Consider the following 21,821-nt stretch of genomic DNA (forward strand, 5'->3'; position numbering starts at 1 on the left):
TAATATAAACCTACTAATAATAGAAGAAAAACTTAAATTTAAAGACAACAGTGGCTATATATGACAGGGTAGATCATGTTCGTCACATATATTAAATCTTGCCCAACACAGCGTAGACGGATATGAAAAATGTCAGACATGAGGAGTGGTATTTGCTAATCTAAATGCTGCTTACGACACCTTAAATTAAAGGACATTTCTCCAAAATCTATGTGATATCCCCTTAGGTAATAAACTCACTTGTATTATCCGCGTATGCCTACACAACAGAAGATTTTTCGTATCACTCAATGGTAAGAATAGAAGATGAAGATGGAGAACGTAGAAGAACGGTCTCCTTTGGGGTACCGTAATGGCACCTACACTGTATAACATTTACACAACCCATACCAGTAAATACTAATACTTTTATTATGAAGACGATACATCTGTTGTTGCACAACCAAAAACTTTTGTTGCTGAACTGGAGAAAAATCTAAATCATATCTTAAACACAATAAAAATAGATTATAAATCAATTTTAAGCCAAAGCCTGGAAAAAGTCAGGTGTGCTCCTTCAATGTCCCTAACAGAGATGCTTTCACAAATCTGAACATATACCTGAACCAATAGTGTCATGAAATCCTTAAACACACTTTGTAATTCACAGAACTTTGTTTGAAACTAAATGGCAAACAAGAACCAGAAAAATAATATTCTCCGCGAACTTGTCAGCTAAAAATGGGAAGCACATACTTCCATCCTTAAAACGTAGACGCTTGAACTCTATGCTTCTGCTGCCGAATATACCTTGCTAGTATGGGTGACATCAATACATACTTAACACGTAGATTTAGCTATAAATTAGTCAGCCAAATTCAGCGGATATTAAGACTCACATCCATACATACGCTCTACAATATCGTAGTTATCAATCCACCTAATATCCGAAGATAAGTAGCTAGAGAACAAAAGAAACAAAGCCTAGATTCGTAACATCTACTCCACGAATAACAAACCATTTTATGACTAGAATCGAGGAAAAACTGGCTAGATCAACACATCTGCAAGATATACAAAAAAAAAGCTGCTTCTCGCCATCTGAAGCCTCGAAAGGAACTTCCTTATGGTAGTTATCTTCCTTAAATCTGCCAGGAGGACTCTTGTCTGCAAACACCGGTTAACCTGTGTGAATCTGGGGTGATACAAGATTCATTACACTTTCTTAGTTAACTTTACCATTTAAATCGCTCTTTTCTGAAGGGACAAGGTTTATTTTATTGAACTGAACATGTAAAGTACAGTCAGTAAGCTTTTACTTATAAAGATCATTGCAAATTTGACACTAACTACACTTATATTGACTACATATTACCCCTAAATAGGAGTTAAAACATTCAGAAGTATGTAATATGGGTGAAGTGGTATAATTCTTGTTAGATAAATTAAGCATTCTTCCCTTTTTTGGGCACTACTATCAATTTTTACATAAAAATATCTATTTTAGCGCTTAAATATTTATTTTGAGATAACCTTCTATCCAGAATTATATGTAGTACACAGATAAAACCAGAAATAAAATAATAAAACAATGTGAGTATTAATTGTAGGAAATATGAAAACGAATTGTAAGTAAAGTAAAGTGGTAAATTTAAGATTGAATTTCAAATAATATGGTTCTACAAGTTATGCACAAAATCGCTTCCCTTAAATTGGTGTCCTTTAGGATTTGGTTAACTATGCAGACCCAAATGTGACTACTCAATTCGTCACTGATCAATCCCTTCAATGGATTTCTTCCCTGAAATTCTTGTTGGACGCGACACGGTACCGCCTGATATTTCACGTTCCGAATTCTTGACCTTTTTCGTTGAAGGTTGGAAGTGAAGTCGTACCTTGTCGGTTGAAATCTACTCACTGGGGCATGCCCATTTTTATATATGAGCGATTTGTGTGCGTCGAAGTAAAATCATATTATATCGCGCTTTGAATGAAATGCGACCAATAAGCACATAAGTTTATTCTGCATCATTTCAAGGAAATATAATTATTAAACTCTAAAACTTACTGTACCCGAAATAAATTAAATATTATAATAATATTCAATATAAAATAAAGAAATAAGGATTCCCGAACACAATGGATGAAATAAAAGACGTTCTGATTTATCGAATTCTTAAATAAAACGTATAAAGACATACTCACATTAACAAAATACATTAGGAAATTTCCGCATATGAAAAAAATCCAATTTGGTAATGAAATCCTTTTGTATCTATAAAGCTATTTTTAGAAAAGCACTAGATTTGCACGCATAGTCTGAAGCGTATTCAGACTATACGCGAGAAGTATACAGCTTAATGGCAGAGTTGCCAAACTATCAGAGCTTACTTAAACCGATATACTTATGGTTCCAATATACAGTGAAAAAGATCTGAACGACTCCTATAAGATATACACGTGAACTAAGCAATATACATTCATGATACAGGGGTACTTAAGGGCTCCACAAAATTTTTAAAAATTATGAAACTATACATGTTGACGAATCGACAGTGGTCAAGTGAGCTCCGTATATCGGTGTTCACTTGACCACGGAGCTCACTTGAACCTGAATTTTAACATGGGCGGAGTCCACTTTATGCCGTAGATATATATATATATATATATATATATATATATATATATATATATATATATATATATATATATATATATATATATATATATATATATATATATATATATATATATACAGATTGAACAAATTTAAAACGGAACATACAATTTAATATATGTCTGTTTGAACTGCATTTGAAATAGTGGACCAATATAAAACTTGGACAAAAATAAATCCATACCCAGTGATAGACATTGTATAAAATATCGTTCAACTATCTGTCTCTTTTAGGACGCACCATATTCTATAGCGCCGCCCAAAGTCAATGTTGCCAATCGCCGTGTAATAATCCGATTTGCGGATCTTTTTGAGAGTTATATCTTCTTCGTATCTTTAAATAAATCGGATATTTGCCTATATTTTTCATTGTATTTACCAATCTACTACAACAGACTAATAACAAAAATAAACTTAATGGTTTGTAGTTATTTCCTTTCTTTCCTGTAAATATTTTATGGTTAACACCTTATTTGAAAAACATCTAGAGGAATGAGATTGGCAACACCGCTCAAAATATCCATCTGACCGCTTAGGCTTAGATAAAGGAAAGAGCAGCTTGCCTAATAGTCGGAGAGATAGAGCCGAAATTTTGAACTGATCAATAATAAAACAACGTTTCTAAAACATTTGATAAAACTCTACGTCATCGTCTGAATCTTTTATAGAATATTTTGTAGTTGTAAAATGATATTATGATAATGTTTTTTTTTTTCAAACTAAAGTCATATTTACTTTACAAATAACATTTTTTTCTTAAATATAAATATTTTACGAATTAATTTTTAATTGAATAAATGTTTGATATTAGAATGAAAAACAAAAAAAAATATTTTCAATATAATAATCAATTGAAATTATCTGATGATTGATAAAAATTAATTATGAAACCGGTTAAGTAATTTTATTAAATTAAAGTAATTTAATAATATCCACAAGGAAACTAAGTTCCTGTATTTGGCTGTATACCATATATTAAAAAAATTTTTGAATAAAATCCTTTATAAAAAGGTATATAAAAAACCCAGTTGGGCTATGTTGAATTGACAAAACGTTTTCGGAATAAGTATTCCATCATCAGTGTCTAGTTAATACATGGATGTAGCCACTAAATATGTGGGTAAAAACCCTTTAAAAATTATTAAATGAAATTTAGTTTACATTATGTCTAATTTACAGTTAAGATGGTAAAGTTACCGTTGGATTGGTAACATGGCGACATATGACTCTACATTAAGTTGCAAGTCCTGAGACGGTATGTCTACGAGGACTTTATCGGGCATATAGAGTTGCTTTGATAAAGTCCTCGTAGACATACCGTCTCAGGACTTGCAACTTAATGTAGAGTCATATGTCGCCATGTTACCAATCCAACGGTAACTTTACCATCTTAACTGTAAATTGATGATGATGATGATGATAGTGTGTTTGGCATGGAAACTAGTCCTTTTGCCACAGATTTTTAAATGATTTATGTTGTTTATCAATTAAAAACTTGATTGTACTAAATTTATATTATATATCCGGATGCATATAAGTGATTACATATGAGTTCGTATATAGATTTCTGATTCAATGACAGTAGGTGGGTTATGTTTACAGGAAGTTGCACATTACTTTTAACTAGGTTTTCATAAAACGTAGATGAGAGTGCTTTATTTTTAATACATCCAAACAGGATGTGATTAACATCACACTGGGAAATATTATCGCATAAACACTTTCCTGATTCTATAATGTTTAATCTAGCCAGGTGAGCAGGAACAGCACTGTGACTAGTTTTTAATCTTGTAATAGTTGCTGCTGATCGTTTAGATATATTATAATGGAATATGTGTGGTAATTCTGTTAGGGATGGTAACGTAGGATGGATCTTGTAATAATGATTATTTGAAGTATTCGCCAATATTTTCCATCTGTCTTGCCAGTTAAAATTTATTTTTTTATTATAAAAATTGATTAGGTCTGATACTGTGTAAATATGTTCTTGTATACCTGAATGAGTAGAATCCTTAGCGAGCTCGTCTACTATTTCATTACCTTTTATCCCGGAGTGACTTTTTGCCCAAATAAATGTTATATCTTTGTTTCTTATTTTTTGTTTAATGTCACATATCAGCTCACATGTTTTATGGTTTAACTCAGTATTATTAAGTCCACTAAGAATTGACTTAGAGTCTGAGATGATCACAGCATCTTGCAAATTTGCGTGCTCTAGCCAATCCAGAGCTTTCCTAATAGCTACCGCTTCTGCAGTGTAAATAGAGCAATGTGGAGTAAGCTTTATTTTAAGTGATTTGTTTTTGGAAGGAATATACACTGCAGACCCTACTTTCCCATCGTTGAGTTTAGAGCCATCTGTGTAAATTATAGTTTTATTAGTATATTCACTCAATATGGAGTTCAACAGCTTGTTATTTATTTGATGTGAATCTGAATATCTCGGAAATATAATATTTAATTTTTTGAAGATTGTATTAAATTCTAATTTATAAGATGGTTTAATATAATTTGTTGAAAGTGTAACCGGTAAATCATTGGTTTCCAGAAAGGCATCTGCTAATGGTGGTGAATTTTTTATTCTCCAATAATTGTTTACTAGATTTTGTATGGATAATTCATACAGCATACTTAGTAGGCCACTTGTTCTAGCCCTTAATTTTAATACATATTTTGTTGCTAATAAATTTCTACGATTTTCTAATGACATTTCATTACTTTCAGCAAGTAACATGGGGCATGGTGTTGATTTCATAGCACCCAAAGTTAATCTCAAACTTTTAAACTGAATACGATCTATTTTTAGTAAATGTGTTTTGCTTGCTGATCCGTATAACACACATCCGTAATCCAAAATTGATCGCACGTAGGTCCTGTAAAACATCAATGCAACTTTGGGATCAGCACCCCATTTCCTGCAAGTGACACATTTAAGGAGATTAATGCCTTTCTCATATCTTTTTTTTACATATTGGACATGTTTAGACCATAGTAATTTGGGGTCTAGGATTATACCAAGATATTTATACTCAGTGACAACGGGTATATCATATCCTGACAGGTGTAGACTATCAGGCGTACGTAACCTATGTCTTGTAAATATCATAATGGCAGATTTTTCTGGGGATATAGTAAGTTCGTGGCCTTTAGTCCAATTATCTACTAGTTTCATGATGTGTTCCAGGACCTCCACACAATCGTCATATGAATCACGGACGGAGTAAATACATATATCATCAGCGTACTGTATACATTTTATGGAATCAACAAAAATGTCGTGTATACTTGCCGAAAATATGTTGAAGAGAATTGGGCTTAATGGCCCTGTGGTAATCCTGTATGAGTTATTCGTGGACCATATAACTGATTACTATGGTCTCTGATATATAAAGTTCGGTTGCTAAAAAGATTAACTATATTAGCGGATAAATTTGTGGACAACCCCAGTTTGCATAACTTTGAATGCATTACTGTTAAATTAACACAGTCGTAAGCGCCTTTAAGGTCTAGAAAGAAACATGCTAAATATTTATTGTTTGAAAAATTTAGTTGGATATCTGTTGTTAAGTGACTTATTGCATCTAGTGTTCCCAGACCAGATCGAAATCCATATTGAGTGCTTGGCAAAAGATTATAGTGTTCGACTGTCCAGTTAAGACGATTTTTGATAATTCTTTCGAAAGTTTTTGTTATACAAGACAATAGAGAAATGGGTCGATAAGACGATGAGAGAGTTTTGTCTTTGTTGGGTTTGATAAAAAGACATATAATTGTTTCTTTCATTTTTTCAATGTAACTTCCTTTCAAAAGCCAATCATTAAATATTTTTAATAAATGATTTTTTGCCTTATCGGGAAGGTGGTTAATTATGGAATAAGTGATATAGTCTTTCCCGGGCGCAGTAGATTTTGATATTTTAATAGCTGCATCCAGTTCTTGGATGTTTATTGGATTTTCTAGTAATTTAAATTTACTGGAATTGCATATTGATACGTATTTTAATTGGTCTTGAACGTATGGTGGAGCGAACTTGTCAAGTAACTCTTCTATTAGCTCTGTTGAAATTGGTTGTGTCTTTGAATGATAATTTTTGTTAGCCATTTTATTAACAAATTTCCATATTTTGTTGAGCGGTGTATTTTTATTGATAGTATTTACAAAGTTGATCCAAGATGTTTTTTGTTTTTTCATAAAAGCAACTTTGCATTTGGCTTGGATGTGTTTAAATTTTAGATAATTTTCAAGATTTGAGATAATATTATACTCTCGAAAAGCTTTTTTTCGACACGATATTAAATTTTTTACATTCGTCGTCCCACCATACGGGAAGACCGGATTTTGGTTGAAATGATTTTTGAGTAATCATAGCAGAGTCTGCAGCTTCGCTAATTGTTTTTATTAAGTTATTAAACATTTCCAAAGATGTAACATCTAAAGAATGAGTGTCTAGAAGGCATTTTTCTAAGTAATTTTCAAATATAGACCAGTTCGCTGAAGACTCTTTCCATTTTGTGGAGGTATGGATTGTTCTTGGGGAATATTTCAAATCTAGGGTGATTTGGATAGGGATGTGGATTGTACCTAGTGAGTCATTTAGAGGATTCCAGGTAGTAAAGCTTGTTAAATGAGGAGATACTAATGTTAACTCTATCATTGAAGGACGTTCGTTTGGTCTGGATATTTTGGTTGGTCTTCCGTCATTGAGTAAAATTAGATTAGTATTGTCTAAAGCGTCAGCTAAAATATTACCTTGTGCACTATCCTGTATGGAACCCCACCTACAGTGATGACTATTAAAGTCGCCCCCAGTTAAAACTCTGCCTTTAATTTGTCCAAATAAATTTTCCCAATCTTTGGATGAGACATATATTTTAGGAGGTTTGTAAACACATAGTATTGATAATTTTACTTGTTCTAGAAAAACACCGCAAACCTCTATATTTGGATTATAATTTGTTTTGAATTTTATATCTGAAAAGGAAATGTTGTTTGCAACTAAAACAGCAACGCCTCCATAGCCATCACGTCGATCAACTCTAACATTATTAAAACCTTTAATATATAAATTTTTATTTTGTGACAACCAAGTTTCGTTTAGAAGAATGACATCAATTGTATGATTTTCTAGAAAATTAAGCAAATTAGTCTTTTGTTTTATAATAGATTGGCAGTTCCACTGAAGAATATTAAGTGTTCTATGATTCCCCATCACTATCGTTGTCTGATAAACAAGAAAGTATATTTCAGATTTCATTTTGAGTGACTTTTTGGAATTCAACTGAGACTAGTTTGGGGTCAATTTGTTTAATTATTCTTTCTAAAGCAAATGGAATTTCTTGTAGAATTTGTAATTGTATTTTTTCTTTATATGCTATAAACTCATCACGATATGGGTTAGGAATTATAGGATGTGACACTGATTTTGTTTTAGAAGTTGAAGGAAATTGTAAGGCAGTTTTACATTGAGTCGGGGATATGGCTTTTCGTTTAAGAGGATTAGAACTTTGTTTAGGTTTAGGAACGAATGAATTGTTTACGGTACGGTCATTTGCCGCAGTCGGGAGTTGGGGAAAGTTATTTAAGTTACTAAGCAATTCAAATTTATTATGTGTCGTGATTTTGGCATAGGATGGATTTTTTGCTAAAAACTCAGCTTCTTTAAATGTAGTATTCTCAATCGCCATTATTTTTTTAATATTATATTGATGTTGATAAGCTGGGCATTGTTTCGTTAGAGTCGTATGATCGTTTGTTTTACAGTGAAGACAATATTGTGAGTAACTACAACGGTAACTACTATGTATTGTTCAACTTGAAACCTTACCAAATCTAACGTAATATATTGAGGAATAACATTTCCTTCAAATGTTAAAATTACCATTTGTCTAGGAACAAAAATAGTTTCATTATCTGAATGAATAAGTTTTCTTTTCATACATCTTACCTTACGTTATTTTTTGGTCGGAAATAATATTATTCATCATATAATTTTCGTCCAAAAAAGTATCAACTTGTCTAATTATTCCTTTTTTGTGATTAAAAAAATTCGGAATATAAGCAATAAATTTGTTAGAAATAATTATGTCGTGATTGACTAAACTATTTGCACAAGTGTAAGAATTAAAAATTACTTTCACTTTATTTCTACCGAAGAGTTTAATATCGACAACATCTTTCTTAAAAAAGTTATTAATGAATAAATAATGACCTACTCGGACTGGTGATAAACGTTTAATATTTGGGTCGATGGACTCGACAAAAACAAAAAACGGGCCTTTATCGGAAGATTTATACCTATTATTTAAATCAAAACGGGCACTTACTGCCTCCATATTTTCACCTTTATCAGGGGGTGGCTTTTCGCCACCCGAAGAATCATCCATTTTTAAATATAAAGAACAATCCTACCTTGTTTTATTATTCCTTACTATTTAAAAAACCACACTTTAACTGCTTAGAAATTGAAAACTAATTAGCACTTAATTGATGTGGACACTATCGATGCCAGCACACAACTGTAACTGTAAATTAGACATAATGTAAACTAAATTTTATTTAATAATTTTTAAAGGGTTTTTACCCAGATATTTAGTGGCTACATCCATGTATTAACTAGACACTGATGATGGAATACTTATTCCGAAAACGTTTTGTCAATTCAACATAGCCCAACTGGGTTTTTTATATACCTTTTTATAAAGGATTTTATTCAAAAAATTTTTTTTGCATTGATACGCATTGATATTTATTTATGCATACCATTTCTAAGAATTCTAAGAAATGGTATGCATAAATAAATATCAATGCGTTAATAAAAAAACTGATATTGATAAACTAAGCAATATCTATAATTACATTCTGTCTTACGAAAATTAATACTATAATTTTCCAATATTAGATTTTCTGACTATAAATATTAGAATTTCAAAAAATTTAAATATTCATATTTGGCGCCACTTTGTACGTAACCATAATAACAATCAAGAGCTAGTTATCAACAACAAAAAATATAATAAACAAAAACGAGTGTCTTTCTGACATAAATCAAACATCAACATAATCAATGTCATAATGAATTTTTACAAAATTAAATTAAATTGGAATATTGTACTTACATAACTGTATAATTTTTAAAATAAGTTAAGTTTTAATGTTTTGTAAATTTGAAAATTTAATGGATTAACCTCATGTTGTAAGTTTTTATACTAGTTTTATACAATGCTATTTAGTTCTAATTTCGTTGTATTTACTAATACCATATTTTAGCATATCCTGAAGAAGCAAATAAATTTTGCGAAAGCTTGATTAACGAACAAAGAGTTTTACTTTCCTGCCCTATTTATGACTGCAACATCAAAATAAAACTTTATTTTACATAACGTGTCAGTCAATAATACCTAACTACTTTATATATATATATATATATATATATATATATATATATATATACAGATTGAACGAATTTAAAACGGAACATACAATTTAATATATGTCTGTTTGAACTGCATTTGAAATAGTGGACCAATATAAAACTTGGACAAAAATAAATCCATACTCGATGATAGACATTGTATAAAATATCGTTCAACTATCTGTCTCCTTTTAGGACGCACCATATTCTATAGCGCCGCCCAAAGTCAATGTTGCCAATCGCCGTGTAATAATCCGATTTGCGGATCTTTTTGAGAGTTATATCTTCTTCGTATCTTTAAATAAATCGGATATTTGCCTATATTTTTCATTGTATTTACCAATCTACTACAAGAGACTAATAACAAAAATAAACTTAATGGTTTGTAGTTATTTCTTTTCTTTCCTTTAAATATTTTATGGTTAACACCTTATTTGAAAAACATCTAGAGGAATGAGATTGACAACACCGCTCAAAATATCCATCTGACCGCTTAGGCTTAGATAAAGGAAAGAGGAGCTTGCCTAATAGTCGGAGAGATAGAGCCGAAATTTTGAAATGATCAATAATAAAACAATGTTTCTAAAACATTTGATAAAACTCTACGTCATCGTCTGAATCTTTTAAAGAATATTTTGTAGTTGTAAAATGATATTATGATAATGTTTTTTTTTCAAACTAAAGTCATATTTACTTTACAAATCACATTTTTTTCTTAAATATAAATATTTTACGAATTAATTTTTAATTGAATAAATGATTGATATTAGAATGAAAAACAAAAAAAAATATTTTCAATATAATAATCAATTGAAATTATCTGATGATTGATAAAAATTAATTATGAAACCGGTTAAGTAATTTTATTAAATTAAAGTAATTTTATAATGTTAACTATTGAATATTTTCGGTATAACAAATAGTAATTTTACTTATTTTTTATTACAATAAAAAGGTTTTTAAATTTATATTGCATAAATAATGGTTGTTCAGATATAAGAAAAATTTGATTTATTATTACATTAATAATCAAATACAAAATATATTATTTCTATTTATCAATAGGTAAAATTCAATTTGTAGAATTCCTTTAACATTTTACAAATAATTATTAATAAAAATCGATTTAATAGTGGAATTATCAATTTTTTAAGTTTTGAAATTTACTTTGTAGATATTTTCAATATTTTTTTTTTAACTTTCAAATTGATTGATTTTTTTTTCATTAGTTAATTATAATTTTACAAATTCTGATTGGACATTAATTTTGCATCATTATTATTTTAAAATATTAAAATAATAATGATGCGCGTTCCATTTAGATCAGTAATTCTAGACGCATGCGCTAAATGTAATAAGTATCAAGATGCTTTTATCCAACTTGGTGAAACTGACTTCGATTGTAATGAAGTTTTTGAAACCTTAGAAACTTTCATATGTCACTTATATGGAACAGGATTGACGAGAACAATTCCAAAAAGAAAAGTAAACGATGTCAGATTTTCACTATTTAACCGGCAGTATAAGTTGCATGATGTGAACGAGCCTTTAAAAAAAAAAACTAAAAAATTTCGAACCTTCAAGCTTACCACCATGTCAAGATGAATTACACCAACATCTACTGCGAGCTCATATTTCAAATATTTGGACAAATGCTCATAAAAAAGTACCAACAGAATTGATTGTTGAAGAACATGGTTGGGAGCTTGAAGATGAAACATATAAATTCAAATGGTTTAGTGGACCTCAGATGCCAGAACCAGTTCGAGAAGTAGTGATTGAAAATGAAGCAGATAATGAATGTGATATTATTGAAAGTGAAAGTGACGAAGATGATGAATGTGATGACATCAATGAGAGTGAGAAAAATGACGAAATTTTTAAAGTTTTTCTAAATTTTTTTTTCTTATCGGAAAAATCGTTTGAAAATTTTTGGAAAAAAATCATGGTATAACTTACAGAAAATCGAAAGGATTCTACAAATTAGATTTTACCTCAAAAAATTACGAAAATTTTCATTTACTGAAATTTTTTTGGAAAATTTTGAGTTAAACTCTACTTGACGCTTTTCAGAATAGTAACAGAAGTGAGCATACAAATTTTCAAATAAATCGGTATACAAATATCATAATAAAATCAGTTTGAAAATTGTTACCGAGACCTAAAATGCGCAGTCAAGTGGTACATTTGACCCCGTTTTATGGCTCTCTGTACCAACCCAGCTGTCCGCCCTTTTGGATTTAGAGTTTTTAGGGGCTAAATAATGAGCCATGAAAATGGCGGACATATTACTTATCGTTAATTTTTCCCCAAAAAATTGCAACTTCACCCCTGTCCGCCACTCCTTATGTATCCACTCTCGCGTCCGCCCTTTGGGATTTCGTCTAGTTATACCAAGATCTTACTCTGGGCAAATTTTCAGCCATATTATCGATCGTTAATTTTTCCGAAAAAAATTACAACTTCATCCCTGTATAGCCACCCCCTGTACCACGAGGGGCGTCCGCCTGTAAGGCAAAGTCTTAACCCAGTTACAATGAATATATTCCAATAGAGAAATGTCATATTACTGATCAGTTCAAAATTTCGGCTCTATCTCTTGGTCTATAAGGAAGCGATAGGTGGTTTGACAGCATAATAACTGCTTGTTTAGTCTAGTTTTCACAGTGATTCTAGGCAACCTATTTGGGTGGAGTTTTGACTTGTTCTTGAATGAATTCAGAATCCAGCAGCCCGCTGAAGTATTGGATTTTTATAATATAATTATTTGACAACCTTTTGTTGGCCAACCACCTAGAGCGGAGTTGAGCCGAAATTTCAACATTTTCGTAAAAAAAATTATCTTACTATCTTTATTATCAAAAAAGAAAAGTACGTTCAAAGCATTACGTGATTTTCTACTCTCCATAGTAGTACAACAGTACCATAATTTTTAAGCTATTTTTCTTTTGAATCCTTACTTGGATTTCGATGATTTTTTTTGCATTGCAGATCTATCTCTAAGTAATTGCTGTATTAATATTTTCTGGGAAATGTCAACGTTTTACCCATATCCGGGGTGTAAAAATAAGTTGTTTTGCCACACTATGGAATTTATTAGAAGAAAACAATAATATCTTATTAATATTTCGAGATATATTCATTTATAGTTTCAATATTTTCTTAAAAAAATCAACGATATCTTTATCATCAAAAAAGAAAGGTACGTTCAAAGCATAACGTGATTTTATTGAATTGTAATACTCATTAATGGAAGCAGTTAGTTGGCCATGAAAAATTAAACAATTTGACAGGACAGTTTTAGACTATCAATATTGTTTACAATTCAATAAATTGTTTTGCTGCTTTGCGTAGGTTAGTTAGTTGACATGCCGAGATAAATGTGTGCAGACAATTACTTTAGCTGATGTAAGATTAGGTTACCGTGAAATAGGCGTGAGATTAAGAGTATCTCATACTAAAATATTACGAGTCATTCAACTTTTCGAGAATCAAACGACCATACAAGACGGCGTGGACAAGGTAGAGGAAGACTCGGAACACCACGCCAAGATCAGGTTCATGCTATAAGAGAACGTTTTGTCATAATGAGATATTTACAAATACGTTGATCAGTATCAAAAAAAAAAAGATAAAAGTAAGAATAAGAATATTACGGAAAGTCTAAACTCGGATTCACCAGTAGATTTCAGCGTGGGCTCTTACGGACAATGTTAATCAAATGGAAGAAAACGCTGCAGCGTTGCTAGTTCATCGTCGGCCTCAACGTGGCAGAGCCGGCTTCGAACTTAACACTCCCTTACACACGGAGCACTTGCAATTTTGCACTAACATTCACTGATTTGCCCTAATGACTGTTCCAGAAAATATTCGGACGTCGTCTTAATATAGTGCTCAACAATTGATAAGGATCATAATTATGATTTCAAATATTTTAAAAGTTTGTTGAGATCCTAGTATGATGACTTGAATAGAATAAATGAAAATAGATGACTTTAATATTTAACTTCTTGCTGACCCTAGTAAAAAATGGCCATAATGGCAAAATTTATTTTATTTCGTTTAAAATAAAATTGATAATAAAGTCGAGGTATTAATATTACTTTAATTATATTAAATTTTTACAAACTTCGGCTATTTCTGGAGTAAAATATTACTTCGATCCTTATCAATTGTTGAGCACTGTTGTATTTGACGAATAGAAAATTTCTTATATCTCTTGTTGTCATATTTGCGGAAATGGATGTTTGGAGACCTTTTGAATAGAATTGAAATGAATAGAAAGACAATGCCACGAATATGTCAATGTCAAAAATATATCGAGGATACATCATTTATATTTTAGTATTATTTATACAGGGTGTTTCATTAACAGTTATCCATATAGTAACTGGAGATACCTTAGCACAAAATACGAAGATTTAACCTAAAACAGTAATAACATGCTATGATTTTTGTGACTGATATTTTTAAGTTAAAGTTGATTTCATATAATTGAATGAACTATCTTTCAATAAAATCCTTGCAACTCATAAATATTGGCAATATCATTTTGATGTCTTCTACTTTAAAATGTTTAATATGTCTGATTTGCCGATATGAATGAGTCAGATTAAATTTAATTATTAGAAGAATTTTTTTACTAACAACAAAATTTTTGTAATTGATTAATATTTTGTATTTCGATAATGACTTCCGAAGGGAAAGTCGTAGAATTCGTAGAATAGCTTTGGGCATTTGTAAAAATGGTTTAATCGTGTAGAAATTTCGGTATTGTTGTAATTAAATACCCATTTTAGAATTTTCCTGATAATAGTATCTACTAATTGTTATATGAATGCGTATATCTATAGCAGTTTTGCAGTTTGTAGAAACGGTTTAATTGTTTTGTGTGTGCATTCGAGAAGGTACGTTAACTTGTCAAAAAATAAGTGCAATTTATTTTTAAACTTTTTTTTATGTACTGTGTCAAAAACATGGAGCATTTAGAGGTCAAAAGTTTCAAACAAGGACAAATCTTAGATTTATATGCGCGACAAATTATTTTGAATATGTTGATATATACAACAAAAACAAATTCCGATCTGACTGCATCACAAATTGTTTCTACAACAAGTACAGCGCTGGGTGTTAGCGATAGGACAGTCTGGAAAATTCGTCAGGAAGGATTGGATCATAATGGAGACTTACCCAAAATTCTGAAAAACACACGTAAACGGACCAAGACGGAAACCAATCGGGAGTTTACCTACGATAAGAATATCAGGAGCCAATTGAGAAGACTTGTTCACATGGAATTTTTCTTAAAAAACAAACCTCCCATAATCAAAGCTATCCTGGATGCCGTTAATTTACACGAACATTTGCCTAAATTTTCCAAAAGTACTCTATATCGACTATTGCGAGAGATGGGGTTTGTTTATGAAAAAAGAGGAAAGAAAGCAGTAATGATGGAACGTTCTGACATAATAAATTGGAGGCATAAATTCCTTAGAAAAATACAGAAGTATCGAAATCAAGGATACAATATTTTCTATTTGGATGAAAGTTGGGTAAATATCGGACATACAGTAAATAAGGTATGGATGGATTCAACCATAACCAGTTGTAAGGATGCATTTTTAAAAGGCTTGACTATTGGTCTAAATGATCCAAAACAAAGAGGTCCGAGATTTGTCTTGTTACATGTTGGATCTGATAGAGGTTTTCTACCAAATTCAGAATGTGTATTTTTAGCAAAAAAAGATTCAGGCGACTACCATGACGAAATGAACGGCGAGTCTTTCGAAGACTGGTTTGAAAATAAACTAATCGCAAACCTCCCAAAAGGAGAAAAAATGTGGTAGTAATGGATAATGCTCCATATCATTCATGCAAACAAAATTTCCCAAGAAGCTCCTGGAACAAACAACAAATTCAAGAATGGTTACGAGAGAAGGATATATTTTATGAAGAAGATTATTTAAAGTCAGAACTATTGGATGTAGCAAACATTTATGCAGATATATACGACAAATATAACATCGAAACTTTGGTCGAGAAATACGGCGTAGAAGTATTACGATTGCCTCCCTATCACTATGAGCTTAATTCAATACCGATGGTTTGGTGCCAAGTTAAACATTACGTTGCGGCCCGAAACACTGGCTTTAAAAAGATCATGTGCAACAACTCATACATGAAGCGTTTGCCAATGTCTCTGCTGAACAGTGGCAAAATTATATACAGCATGTCATCAGAATTGAAAAAGAAATGTGGATAGCTGACAACCTACAAGAAGATATCCTACTGGTGATTATCACAGCCAACACCGGCAGTTCCAGTGAGTACGATTTTTCCGAAATGGAGTAGAGACCAGACACTGTTATTGTAAGTCTTATCTTTATTCATTAGGTAGCGTTTAGGCTACATAAATTTTTATTCTTTTATTAGCGTAATTATTTTATTCTTTGGTGTATACACACTTTTCTTTGTAATAATTGTTGAGACTGTTAATAGTAATAATTGATTCAAGTTGGTATATATCCTGTCGGTATATAAATTAACAATTTAAATTTGTAGCCACTACGGAGCTACGAATTTTTTTGTAGCAGTTTCCCTAGTAGACTCCGTTCTGTTGTTACACCCTGTATAATTTAGTAAAAAAGATTTCAAAGAAAATAGTTTTATTAAATTTTGTGTAATTTGCAAAATCTTGACGTTGTAAATAATGTTACATTTACTTCTAATAGGATTGCATGATTTAATGTTATCGTACAGGAGGGCCAACGCGGTCCTGTATCACACCTGCAGACTATGAACGTGCCTAGCGGCCTAAGCGGGAACGTCGCTTCTCATAAGCACTGTACTGAAATCCTCTCGTGAATTTGTCTTTAGGAGTGACACCAATTGATGCCAAAATGAGAGAGCATAGGTTAAGATGATTTGGTCATGTTCAACGTCGAGACGTTAATCACTCAATACTAAGATTGCTGATCTGCGGATTCCTGGAAGGAGTAGGAGAGGAAGACCAAAAAAGACCTGGAATCAGAGACGCTTAGGCAAGACATGTCAATAAAGGGGATTGATATTACCCAAGCTAGAATCTTACGGAGAAATGTAATTAGGGAAGCCGACCTCGCATACGAATAATGTCAAAGATAATGATGGAGCCTACCTTAATTACAATTTTTTCGGTGGCTCTATGTTTTAAAATTCTACTTGTGTGTTTTTATCTAAATATTTAAATACAGTTTACCTTCATTATGTCCATACAAAATATAATTTTGTCGTATTCTGATACTGAACTGCATTATCTAAAATTATTTGTTTTTAGGATCGAGAAGAGATGGAGAGAAAAGAAAATGAAAAAATAGAAAAGCGTGTTTACACCAACTGGAAGCGATTGATCAAAGGTTTGCTCATTAGGGAGCGGTTGAAAGTTAGATACGACTTTGGTGGAGAACCAGCGGAAAGTGAAAAGGGAAAGAAAAAATTAATTGCAAATAAAAGTACAAACGCAAAAGGAAAAAAATGAATGGCTTGTGGGAATTCAGTAAGTGATTCACACTGAATTTCGCGAGTGGTCTATCAGTATTTTATTACTGATAAACTATCTGCTATTATCAATATTAATAACCACCCTGAATTATTTAATTATTTAAACTTATTTTGTATCTGTAATTGGAACCATAAAAATGAAATTGAGTTTCTGAATTAAAATTCTCCTATTCGTTAAATCTAGTATATATAATATGTCTTCTTTTTCTTCTTCAGCGTGTTTGCATCTATTACTGGATAAAGGCCTTTCCATGAATTCTCCACTCTTCTCAGTTTTGTGGTATTTGTTGCCAGTTTCTTTCCACTTTTGCTTTGATGTCTTTTAGACACCGCTTTTGTGACCTTCCTCTACTACGACTGTGCTCGCATGGTCTCCAGTGTCCATCTTGCGTTTTTTTGTCCTGCCACGTGTCCTACCCAGCTCCATTTCATTTGTAATTCTTCTAATTACATTCCACCTTCGTCCTATTTTGCACGTCCTCATTTCGTATATGTTTCTCAGAGAAACTTCCAACATAGCTCGTTCGATGGCAATCTGTGTTGTTTTTAATCTATTGGCTGATAACTCTGTGACTGTCACGGTCTCCATTTTATAGGTCATAACGGGTAGAATACAACTTGAATACCCTTTTCTTTAAATTAATTTTTTTCAACACCACACTGAGTCTTCCTACTGCTGCCCAATTAATTCGTATTCTTCTAGTTATCTCTGTTGTTTGATTCTGTTTGCCTAGTTTGATCGTGTGACCTAGGTCACATACACTTCGATATTCTCGATCTCACTTCCATCTAAGCCTCTAAGATATTTTGATTTGACATCACTTTTGTTTATTTGAAATTAATTTTTAATCAAATTTCGCAAATTATTGTTTAAGCTCCTTTAGCATCTAGAGTAGTTCCTCTGTTTTGTTACATATGAGTACTATGTCATCGGCAAATAGATGACTTAAAAATCTGCCATCGATTTTAATTCCGCGCTGTTCCCAATTAAACTTCTTGAACACGTCTTCTAAGGCAAGAGTAAATAATTTTGGAGAGATAGATGATCTCTGCCATAACTCCTCTTTTCGTTCTTATTTTGCTTGTTAGACCTGCAACGTTTATTTGCATAGTTGCATAAGGACAAAAAAGGACGTTTTTATTACGATTTCCAAACCAGTCTCTTGTGGTTCTGCTGTCTTGCTGAAAATATACGCCAGCATTTAATTTCACAATAGTATGTACCCACAATAAATTCAAAACATCCTAACCATGAAATTCCCTTACATCCCCAAATCATCAACATAACGTCAAATTTTTATTCGTCATTAAAAATTACTTGGGATCAATCTTCTACCGACCAAGAAAGTTTAGATTTTGTCCACATGGCCCTAGTTTGCTTTCGTTTTGTTGTTTACAATGACTTTTCCTTTGCTTATAAGAAAATATAATTTTTTTAAACTACGAGTACACATTTAACTGGTTACCTGTAATTAAATCTTATAAAACTTTAATCCATACTTATGTATCCACTTTCGACAGCATTCCCTTCTTTTTCTTAGGGTGCCTCTCCGTTCCGAACGTTGGCGATCATCCTGGCTATGATGACTTTGTTGGTTGCTATACGAAATAGCTGTGTTGAGGTCTTTCTATACCATGCTCTCAGGTTACCAAGCCAGGATATTATTCTTCGTCCTGGGGCCCTTTTTCCTTCAATTTTACCTTGCAAAATGCATTGAAGTAGCTCGTATCTGCCTTGCTTTGGCGAGTTTGTCGCCAGAGTCGGCGAGTAATTGGTGATTTTGTCTGTCCATGGTATCTTCAGGATCCTTCTGTATGACCACAGCTCAAAAGCCTGAAGTTTTGATAGAGTTTCCGCCTTCAATGTCCACGTTCCTACTACGTACAGAAGCACTGAGCACAGATAACATTTAAGGAGCCTTGTTTTTGTGTCTAGGGTGAGGTCATGGCTCTTGAACACAGAACTCATAGTCAAGAATGCACTTTTTGCCTTTGCGATGCGACATTTAATCTCTTGGGTATTGTCCCACGACTCATTAATATTATAGTTCCCAAGTAGTTGTATTGTGAGACACGTTCAATTCTCATTTGGTTCACATACAGATTTGATCCAGTTATGTTTTCCTTGCTGATGATCATTAGCTTGGTTTTATTGGTGTTTATATCCAGTCCATATTTTCTACTTCTTGTCGTTATTTTGTTCATTAAGTCTTGCAGCCCTTCTATGGTATTGGAAAACACTATTGTATCATATTCATACCGCAGGTTATTGAGCTTGACTCCATTTATTGAGATGCCTTCATCAATATACTAGTTTCATTTTTCCGTTTAGCTGTAACTTGTCTTTAAAGTATTTCTTCGGCCTTTTTTGCAAATGTTTACTAATATTCTCTTATTCCTATCAGAAACCAGTTTAAGGCGGCCCGGGTTTTCAAAAATACTTCCTGGTTTCACTAACTGATGAATTTTTGAATTTGTTGAGATACCAAGCACCATTTTATTGAAATCATACAGCGATTTACTCTCAATTCGACAAGAATATAGTGACGTTTCTTTGAGTATCCGGCTGCATTGTTTCGCAGCAGATGCTTTATACTGTCCCACTATTTAGTTGCCACTAATTTTTACATATTTGGATGATTCTTATTACATGAATAGGTATATGGAGCGTATAAAACAATATTAATTACCTTTTGTGATTATTTCACATTTAAAATATTACTTTTTTAGTATTATTTATTTATTAAAAAATAATAATTAGCAGTCATATACCGAAATTTGTTATATATTTTAATGTGTTATATATTTTAATATATCGTTGTTAGACTCGTACTGTCGGTAAAGATGATACAACCAAAGAAGTTTAATATCTATATAAATATCAACCCGAGGAAACGGTGTGAGTTGTTGACTTCCTTAAGAACTGATGTTTGATTCCTCTGGTTATCTATGTTATTCTAAGCATTTTTAACACCACATCTCAAATGCGTTCATTTTTCTTCCATGTAGTCGTCTAAGGGTATGGGAATTGACCCCAGATAATCGTTGGTTAACTAAGTCGGCAAGGACTTTTATAGATATATCACTTAATTGCCTTCATTAACTAACGTCTAATAATTAACGTCTAATAAATTAGCCTTATGCTTATTCGGCTTTGCAGATAATGTAATGATACTTATGCATTCAATTACTGCCACTATCTTTATTACTAGGAGAAAAACCAAAAACTACCTAACCAAGAAAAATATTGTTTCCTATACAATCCTTTTAACTCTATCCGAATTTTCCGTCAACTTGAGTCTACTTGACTACCCAATGCGTAAGTTAGACAAAGAAGTTGAGTTAGGATGAGAATTTCAAAAGTTGTTATTTATATTATTATATTAAATTTTTTACTTGTATCTCATCTTATAATATAATCAATATCTCTTAGTAACTTGAAAGTGTTTTCTGTATGTGTATTATTTACAATTATATCTTTTTTGTGTCAGTTTTTGTATATTGTTGTTATATATTTAAAAGGGCTGATTGTTCGCCAATAATACTTTTGTAATAAACGTTTCGAAATAGTTTTTGTTTATTAACTTTTTAGTTATAATAATAATCAATTAATGAACACTGTCAAATTATTTCTCATACTATCAGAATAAAAGGTACTATAATTGCATCTACAATCACTCCACTTAATTTTTTCTGTCTTCCTCCTATTTAAGGCTAGGACGACAGCAGAATAATATTTGTGAATCTGTTGTACAACTTTCATAACAAATAAGTCACTTTTTGGAGATTCGCTAAACTTTTTGCGTTAAGTCGTCTTATGAAATCGACCTACGTATAAAACCAGCGTAATTCTAGTTTGGCAATTTATTTGTTGAGAAAGCTCGAGTTTTGTATTATATTTTTTACCGATTTCCAAATTTGCAGCCAATGTTTTGGAATCAACAAAATTTTCAAAAGAAGTAAAAATTAAATTTTTAAAATAATAAACTTCTTGCATGAAGAGGCTGGTCTTTTCACCTCCAGCTAAATATTTTCCTATCTGACGATAGTTATCTGAAGGATAGACATTAATTTATAAAATAAAAACAGGAATAAATTAAATTATAAAGAAAAATTTTATAACGAATAAAAAACTAATACATGTTTAATGATTCTTCTCAGGTTTTTCCATAACACTAAAATATTATATAAAGTTAGCTCAAACATCTTTAACTT

General features: G+C 31.7%; 1 protein-coding gene across 2 annotated transcripts in view; it reads left to right on the plus strand.

Annotated features, from left to right (window-relative positions):
- The window catches only part of Xpc (DNA repair protein complementing XP-C cells homolog), a 201,824-nt gene extending 180,649 nt beyond the window's left edge, over positions 1-21,175 (plus strand). For both annotated transcript variants that reach the window (XM_072529819.1, XM_072529820.1), the window contains exon 7: positions 17,383-21,175. In XM_072529819.1, coding sequence (XP_072385920.1) covers positions 17,383-17,583 — 201 coding nt within the window. In that variant the 3' untranslated portion in view covers positions 17,584-21,175. The remainder of the gene's footprint in view (positions 1-17,382) is intronic.
- Positions 21,176-21,821: the final 646 nt, after the last annotated feature.

This window comes from Diabrotica undecimpunctata, chromosome 4 (assembly GCF_040954645.1).
Source record: "Diabrotica undecimpunctata isolate CICGRU chromosome 4, icDiaUnde3, whole genome shotgun sequence".
NCBI lineage: Eukaryota > Metazoa > Arthropoda > Insecta > Coleoptera > Chrysomelidae > Diabrotica > Diabrotica undecimpunctata.